The sequence below is a fragment of the Polypterus senegalus genome, chromosome 10, assembly GCF_016835505.1.
Source record: "Polypterus senegalus isolate Bchr_013 chromosome 10, ASM1683550v1, whole genome shotgun sequence".
Classification (NCBI taxonomy): Eukaryota; Metazoa; Chordata; class Cladistia; order Polypteriformes; family Polypteridae; genus Polypterus; species Polypterus senegalus.
Genome location: NC_053163.1, coordinates 17,670,476 through 17,679,314, shown reverse-complemented (window position 1 = coordinate 17,679,314; position 8,839 = coordinate 17,670,476). Strand labels below are relative to the sequence as shown.

The 8,839-nt window shown below is 40.8% G+C and overlaps 1 protein-coding gene across 1 annotated transcript; it reads right to left on the bottom strand.

The window, feature by feature from the left end:
- On the bottom strand, positions 1 to 8,588 carry LOC120536854 (zinc finger protein 184-like). The gene is made up of 2 exons (XM_039765374.1): positions 7,977 to 8,588; positions 1 to 2,533 (listed from the first exon to the last, which is right to left on the bottom strand). Exons 1-2 carry the CDS (start codon positions 8,545 to 8,547, stop codon positions 1,698 to 1,700), a joined length of 1,407 nt encoding a protein of 468 aa, XP_039621308.1. The 5' UTR covers positions 8,548 to 8,588; the 3' UTR covers positions 1 to 1,697.
- Positions 8,589 to 8,839: the final 251 nt, after the last annotated feature.

Below are 8,839 nucleotides of genomic sequence, written 5' to 3'. Positions count from 1 at the left end.
CATTGCAAACATTAAAGAAAGAACATAAAAGACAATGACTTGACTGTACAGACATCAGCGGTGGTGTAACTGAAATGGAAAGATCAGATAAAATTATTTAAGAAGGAAAGGAGGGCAGATTAAAGTAAAAATACTGACATTAGAGAAAATAAAGGAAAAGTTAGTCCATCATTAAGACTTTGAAAAATGCGAGATCCCGGGCTGAAAATGAGCGAAGCCCTTCTGAAGAACACACTAAGAAATCAGCATGGCTATGGTCAAGGCATGGGAGATGTTTAATTTTAACGGCTTGAATGTGCTCCCTGAAATGGTCAACTAGCCGTCACCTTGTCTCACCTCTGTAGATGGTTGGACACGTCCTACATGGAGTGCAGTAAATAAGATGTTTAGACTGGCAAGATGCCCACTGTTTAATATTAAATTTACCAGGAGGACCAGATACAAGGGTATGGTTGGCGACGTATTTGCAAGTGATGCAGCGGCTCCAGTTCTCTTCATTATGAGCTGGAACAGAAGTCAAGAGAGCTGCATTTGAGAAGTTTGTGGAGAGCAAGGGAGAGTTCCTTCCTGTAGAAGGATCTGTCTGCCAAATGAGAAAGTTTGTCTGAAGACCTGTGAGGGAGAGGGAGTGTTAGGGTGGAATGGGAGGACCAACAGGATGCAGGTTTCATCAGTGGGGTACCTCTTAGATGTTAGAAGGTCTACTCTTGGCTCCCCTCTCAATATGAGATTGTCATCTATCGATGAAGAGCCTCCACATTTGGAGTGTTTCATTTCAGAAGTTAACCCCATCTAAGGAATTGTGAAAGAGCAAGTGAGTGCTTAGTATGCCAGGGATGGATGGAGCTGTTCAAGTTAGTTGGCTTGTTAATAGACAGGGTGTTTAAGTTCTGGAAAGCTAAAAATGGCAGAGTTATGGTGGAAATGTCAACCTGAGAGATGAATGGAAACTAATACAATCATTAAGGAATTCCTTTAGCTGGTTCCAGGAGTAAGAGGCAGCACCAACCTAATCGTTTGTAAAGGTCTGGTACAAAGCATAGGTAGGAAGAAAAGAAATGCTCTTCTACCCAGCCGACGAAGATGTTGGCAAAACGAGATCCCATTTGAGTACCAACTGCAACTTTATTTATTTGGTGAAAAAAAAAAAAAAGTTTTGAAATGTGAAGGCATTCAGGGTAAGAACCAGTTCTGCCAGTCTGACACGGGTGCTCAAGAGAGGATCCTGGACAGGACGGACTCCTGTCGGTGGACAACAAAACCTTCATCATGAGAAACGTCTGTGAACACAGAGAGGAGATGCCCGTGGTAAAAGATAAAGCCGTCAGGACTGTTAAACAACTGGAGGGCATGGTTAGCATCTTTAAAGCATGAAGGGATGCCATCAATCAGTGGTATCAGACTATCAAAGAAAGATGAAATACGAGCACTGGGACGTTACTGTGTCATAAATGTTTACAAAGTAAAACGCTATACAACAAATATTTCCACTCTGTTGTTAATGTAATTGTTCCCTACATTAATGGACGCTACAGCTCGATTCTGGACAGCACACAACACCCCACTTTGTTCGAGGATCAAAGCACATTCATCGGTACAGTGTTCATGTTTCTCTTTCGGGTTCAAGACATTGCCAGGGATACTCTTTATTACTTTCTTCCTCACCATGCAATCTGCTTTAACAGTTCATCTAATTCTTAGAAGTCTCGTTTGTTCTTTTGAATGTGCTGCTTGTTATTTGCTTGAGTCCGAACACACATGTGCTGCTTTAGATGCAGATGTATAGGGAAGCTCTTTCCACATACTGTACAGAGATGGCGATGCTCTCCGGTGTGATATTTCTGGTGATTCTTCAAACGACTGACTCCAGGGATGAGAATGTTACATTTATCACAACTAACTAACTCTGTGCTTTCCATCTTAACTGGTTTTTTAACTTTTTTCTTAGCTGCTATTTTAGTGCCAACAACACATCTGTCCTTTTTAACAGAGGAGCTTTGCTGGCTTCTTTCAGGGAGATACTTACTTAGTGGTATCGCAGACCCACATATTCTCCCACACTTTATGCACTTCTGATCACATTTCTCGTCCCCCTTTTTCACACCTGAGGTTTGGTGACCCTCTCCCAATAGTCCTTCCTCTACGCACACATCAGACCCTTCTGGGTTTATATTCTGATGAGGCGCAACGTCCACCTCACCCACATCAGTCTTAACATGTACACCCCTCTGCCCATGGCTGTTGTCAGCTGTGTGGACTGCCGTATACTCAGCAGGGTTCACCTCCATTTTAGCAGGTGCTTGCTCGGAGAGGTCATCTGTCACAATTTCCGTTTGGTTTATTTTGTTATGCGGGTATTCAGGAGAGTTCTGGTTTTTCTCCTGGCAGGAATTCTGTTTAGATGTGTCCTCTCCATCTTTAGAAGAATCTGAATGAATGGGCCCTGGGTAACTTGGACATTCGCCCTTCTTGAGGATTCCTGCTTCAGCAAGAGCTTTTGATTCTTCAGTGTAAGCTACAGGTCCCGGGTTACCTGCATACAAACAAACAAACAGGTACGGTTAAATCAAAAATAATATTTACGTACGTTTTGGTCAGAACAACAAATGCCTCACAAATAAAAGGGAGTACATGGACACTTGTGTTGGATTGTACTAAAATTTTGACCTTGGTGTCAATACCAGCATTCAGTCCCAAAATGGTACTTACTTAAATAATAGATAAGTCCCCATCACACATAAGTGGGTCACACACTCGCTAGCCGACCTGGTGCACCACACAAACACGTGCCTCCCTACTTTACTACAGCTATGGTTTCTCTTTGAATTCTCCAGTACGTCATAATTTGTTGTCCTCTGCAGCTCATCGAAAAGACGAAGGAGTCGGGTATGGTGGTTTGTCCACAGCCGAGTCTAAAGTGCAACAAAGGGGAAGGGGTGGTATAGGGCAGGGGTCGCCGACTCCAGTCCTGGAGGACCACCATGGCTACAGGTTTTCATTCTAACCCCTTTTTTTGTTTTAAATAAGTGCCCAGTTTGTGCTGCTAATTAACTTCTTGTGAATTCATTGTCATTGAATTGCTTTTTTTAAGACTAGGTGGGTTTGCCCCCTGCTCGCTCCGCTCGCCAACCCGTGTCTCTGCCGCTCTTATATGTGGATTTGACTTTCACCAAATAACAAATCTTTTAATTCTCATGGATAGGCCTCTTCAGGGAAAAGTAGTGTTTCTTACCAATGATGGCAACACAAATTAGACGATCTACAAGTCTCCAACTCAAAGTTTAAAGCCAAACAATATCTACATACATCTGTCAAATCACCTACTAGCAAGCGGAGAAGTAGTGTGTTAAAGAAGTTATGAAAAAGAAAAGGAAACATTTTAAAAATAACGTAACATGATTTTGTGACTGTTATGAGTGTTGCTGTCATCAAATATTTGATTATCATTATTTCTTTCAATCGGGTTCGTATTTGGAGGATGTGTTGTGTTCAAGTTATATTCTGTGTAAAGATAACAGGTTTCATTCATCGAAGTGTTCACTACCCAAATCGGTACTCGTGAATCTAAGATGTTTAACAGGCATTCCCGGTATTAAGTTGTGGATTTGCCTGCGAATATTTAGCGGCAGCGTGTCTATGAACGTAATTTAAACTTAAGCTTTACACCGTGCTTTCCTATCGATATGTCTACAAAGGCTTGTTCAGATTCAGAGGGTTGTTCCTTTCTTACTGCATCAATAAACAGCTCGTCTTCCTCTTTATCTGAGACATCACACACTGCATGCACGGGTTTACCTTTCCCAGTCCTGCAAACTTTAGAGAAGTGGTTCAATTTACCACATTTTTTACACTGTCTTCCTTTAGCTGGACATTGACTTTTTCCACCGTGTGCTTTGTTTCCGCAGTAGCTGCACTTATGAATATGCTTGTATGTGTCAGACGCTTCATATTCTTTTGCTGCCTTCTCAATTGTGTAATGCGTTTTTTGCTCAGCGCTCTTTGGAGCTTTTTCTTGTTGTCTGCATTCACAGTCAGTTTCACGTGAGCCACCCGGAGTACATGCATCGAAGGTTTGCTATCTCGTGCGATCTTGCGATGTCCACGGCTTTATTTAATGTTAGCTCAGACCCGGCACTTAAAAGTTTCTCTCGCACTTTTGCGGAGTTTGAGCCAAACACTAGTCTATCCCTGACCATCTCATCTTCATTTGCATAAGCACAGTCCTTTACCAGCAATTTTAACTCTGTTACAAAGTGATCAAATGTCTCATTCATACCTTGTGTCTTCTCACTAAACTTGTATCTCGTGAAAATCGTATGCGTCTTAGGCATGAAAAATGCCTCATAGCAGCAGCATGTCTATTGGATTGCTGGTGACGGCCGGCCTTATATGGGCAGGCACTCAATTACGTGGGAGGCGTGGGTATGGGGGACATAAAATAGGCAGCCAACTACGTGGGAGGTGTGGTGATGGGTGACGCAACTCCTCCATACAGGGCGACCAAGCTGCAGGCTATGGCTGTATATATGTATGTAAATAGGATTCAGCTATGACCGTTACGCGTAGAATTTCAAAATGAAACCTGCTTAACTTTTGAAAGTAAGCTGTAAGGAATAAGCCTGCCAAATTTCAGCCTTCTACCTACACGGGAAGTTGGAGAATTAGTGATGAGTCAGTGAGTCAGTCAGTGAGGGCTTTGCCTTTTATTACTATAGATGTCCATATATTCGATATTTTTTGCTGTTCTGTCATTTCACAAAGTAATAATTTCCATTTGTAAGAGATAATGCGATCTTTACTATCAGTTTTTTAAGACTTTCAAATTTTAGTACTTTCATTATCTCTAACCTGCTCTGCATGTGTATTGCACCAACATTTTTGAACCTCTTCACGACGTTCTACTTTGTCTTCTATATCTGTCCCCGCTTGGAGCGGAGAGCGCAGGAACTGTGTCTGATAATAGCAATCATACGAATGAGAAATGATTGGACCGGCGGCGCGCCAGCCATTTCACGTCTCTGCCGCTCGCGTATGTGGATTTCACCTTCACCAAACTTTTTATTTCTCATGCATACGCTTCTTCATTGGGAAGAAACACTACTTTTTCCTGATGGCAAAACACAAATTAGACAATCTACTAGTCTCCAACTTTAAAGTTTAAAGCCGAACAATAACTACATACTTCTGTCATTTCACATATGTCCATATATCAATCTCTTTTCGCTGTTCCATCATTTCACTGAGTAATAATTTCCATTTGTTAGCACCAATGCAATCTTTACTATCAGTTTTTTGAGACTTTTGATTTTTAATACTTTTATTATCTCTCTAACCTGCTCTGCATGTGTATCACACCAACGTTTCTGAACCTCTTTACTAGATATATAAATAAACATGGAAAGCTCTGTATAATAGATATATAAAAAAAAACAGCTAAGGGGATAGATATATCGGGCACTATATGATAGGCCTACAGGGAAGCTGCTATATAATAATAAAATTACTGTTATTACTATATAGATAGACGGAGTTCAGGCAGGCAGGCAGAGCGGCGCAGGTTAAAAAGAAAAAAAAAAAATAGCATTTTCTCCCCAGCAGGGAATCGAACTCAGGTCTTTGAGGCACGGCAAGCCTGCTGCGCTCTGAGTCAGCAAATCTTACCAGTACACCACAGAAGCTGTCGTATCATTCTTGAACCTTTTGTGAAAGTGTTTATTTGATCTTTGAACTTCAAACTTCACACATTTTATAGTTTATGCCTACATTTTGTAACATTTATTACTAAAATATGAAAAAGCTTCTGTTTTAACAATATGTTTACACAGATTACTGTAGAAAAGGAACATACATGAAATGTGTGTGTTCCAAATAACGATCTATTATTTCCACTCTAAAACTCCACTTAACTCCCAGATAATCAATCAAGGCATGAGCTGAGAGAAGTTCGTGCATGTTTTAAGTTTGTGGGGGGATCGAATAGCACGCTGCTTGCTGCTTGTCTTTATCTGCACATTTACAGGGCAAAAGACGCTGACGGAGAGGTGCAAATGGATTTAAGGTGGGCCGGATCTATGAGTTTTTTTGTAGGCTCTGGTAATGCTAGTGTTAAAAAGGAGGGGGATTTTTTATGTGAATTACCTTTCTATTGAAATTCCTTCCTCGTTTTCCCCATCCTGAAATGCTCGATTGAAGCATCATCCAGCAATAACCAATATACTGTACACTGCAACAGCCAACTGTCACGGCTCCACCCACTCATTTTGAAGCTTCTGTTTGATTGGTTAGGGGTTGGAGTGCTCTGGGATTGGTTTGTTGTATCACATCCCAGCTTAGTTAATTTTTCTAAATTTGTTAACGAGATCCAGAGTTCCAGCTAAACATGAAAGTCAGTTTGGGGCTGGTATTTTGACATTAACTTCACAAGATTAAATTAAAATATTGGAAACTATTTTGAATAATGGAATGGAATCCACCACAGCATTAGGCTACTGGCAGAGATTTGGCATTAAATAGAGGACAGAACCAGTGATTTCAGCTAATTTGTTTTATTAATTAAAATACTATTTTTGCTTTTCTAAAGTTCTTTGCCTTGTAAATGAAACTCTGACATATTTTAGAATAAGCACTGTTTTGAGTTATTCTAATTTTTTAAACACAACTGTTTATTTATATCCCAGAACTCTGCATTTACATATTTTACAATGGAGTTTCCTAGAGAGAGATTCATATGCAGTAAGTTTATTAAACTTTCATTACATTAAAAAATACATTCAGTTATTTTTTTCATAAGCATACTTGTTTAGCAAGTCAAATACACTTGTGTGCCGATTTATGGCTGACTAAGTTAAGGGGCTTTCATACAGCTGTGGGTCATAGGAAAATAATAGAACAATATTGTTCAAGAAATTGCCAAAACCAGCTGCAGTAAGAAAACCTTTGGCCGCCCTGTATGTCAATCAAGTGACAAATGCCATAGGGAGGATATATGATAGACTAACGTTAAAAAAAAAAAAATTGAATGCAACTCGATCTACCTGTACTACCTTTGCGATCTACCGGTCGATCGCGATCCACGCATTGGGCACCCCTGCTGTATGCTCTCAGCAGTGCTTGCCAGAGAGTCACCAAGATGAAATGTGTCTTTTCTGTAGCAGGCAAAGTAACACGTTTTCATTGTCGGTTCTAGTTTTCAGATGGAAATCAGGTTTTAAAACATAGGTGGTTCTTCAGAGCAATGTCACAAGGGTTCAATTTTTGATTCCCACACGAAACAAACCATTCACATGAACGTTCTAGAAAGAAGCTGCATTTCCATCTATTCCTAATAGATTCCATCAATGATCATGACACGTTAAAAGATTCATAAAATACCAATAGGTTTCTGATTTTCAAAGGACTCTTGCTCCATTCAGTCACACTGGCAGAGTTCAGGTTTTCTTGATCTGTTACCCTGCTAAATATTAAAGACGTTTGTTCTATCCACATATTAAGAACCACTTTACATATACAAAGAGTTCTTCCCAGAATCAAATGATTCGTTGTCAAACAATACTGTGGTTCTATGAGGTACCACACACTCCGATAAAGTGCCACTACAGATCCGTTATTTTAAAGACTTTGCTTAGGCGAGGTTCTTTCGAACTTTTATTACGATTTGTCCAGGAAAAAAAATCTTCCCAATTGGTAAAGTCCAGGATACGCACAGCTTTGTATTTATTTATTATTGTAAAGTTTGCTATGGGAACGCAACCAACCTACCGGTAACTGTAGACTGGAATAAGATCAACTCATGCACATGTTCTACGAGTGTGAAAACGACTTTACTTTTGGAACTTAAATACTTAAAAAAAAAAAAAACATTTACTCAAACTTGTTTTAACTGAAATACTTCTTACATCAGTGAAAGCAAAAAATCAGATTAGCTCAAGTATCATTCCGGATTACTTTTTACCTTCCCAGCCCTTTATTCTCCTTACCTCCACTATTTATGCCGGTGTCACACATTCTTCTTAACATCAGCAAACGCTGAGTAACAATCATCAGATAATGTCTGTCGTCTCCCTCTGCAGTCTGCTCTTCTCCTGTGCTCTTCTCCCTGCCAGCCTCGTCCCCTTGCTGCTGCACACCAAGTAAGCCCTCGACTCCGCGGTCCCGGGCGGCTTCGCTACGGGCACGTTTCCGCACTGGTTCACGTACATTTTGAAGACCGTTCAGGACTTCGTTTAGTCGCTTGATCTCCATTTTATATTTACATACCCTGGAGGGAAGATCTTCAAACAGGTTCTCAACAAAGCTAAGAAATTCGCACAAGATGATCTCGGCGGAAGCATTCACTATTTTATCTATGACTTGGGACACGTGGCTCTCGTGTTCTTCCCGGCTTTCCAAAGGCGGTGGAATTTGCAAGCAACGAAGCTCTTTAGCAAGTTCACACATCAGGACCTGTGATGTCGCTCTAACGGTATTCCCTACACCCGAGATGAGTTGCCATTTCATTTCGCAGGCAGAGATCCCGTTCACCTTATCACACGGTTTGCTTTCAGCCATGTTGGAAGCCACTTGGACTTGTCACCAAGTGGGCGGGTCCATTCAAATTACATCGGGGAAGTTAACGCCTGTTTCGAGGTCATGTGACTTTATAAACACGCCTTAAAACGGTGTTTCCCAACCTCGGTCCTGGGGCACACTGTGGCTGCAGGTTTTTGTTCCAACCAGATTCCTCATCAGTGACAACACCTGACAGCACTGATCAAATTTAATTAGCTGGTATTATTTTTGTTTTAGTCTACATTCAGAAAAGCACAGCAGCATGATTTTTACATTTACAAGACAATTAGAA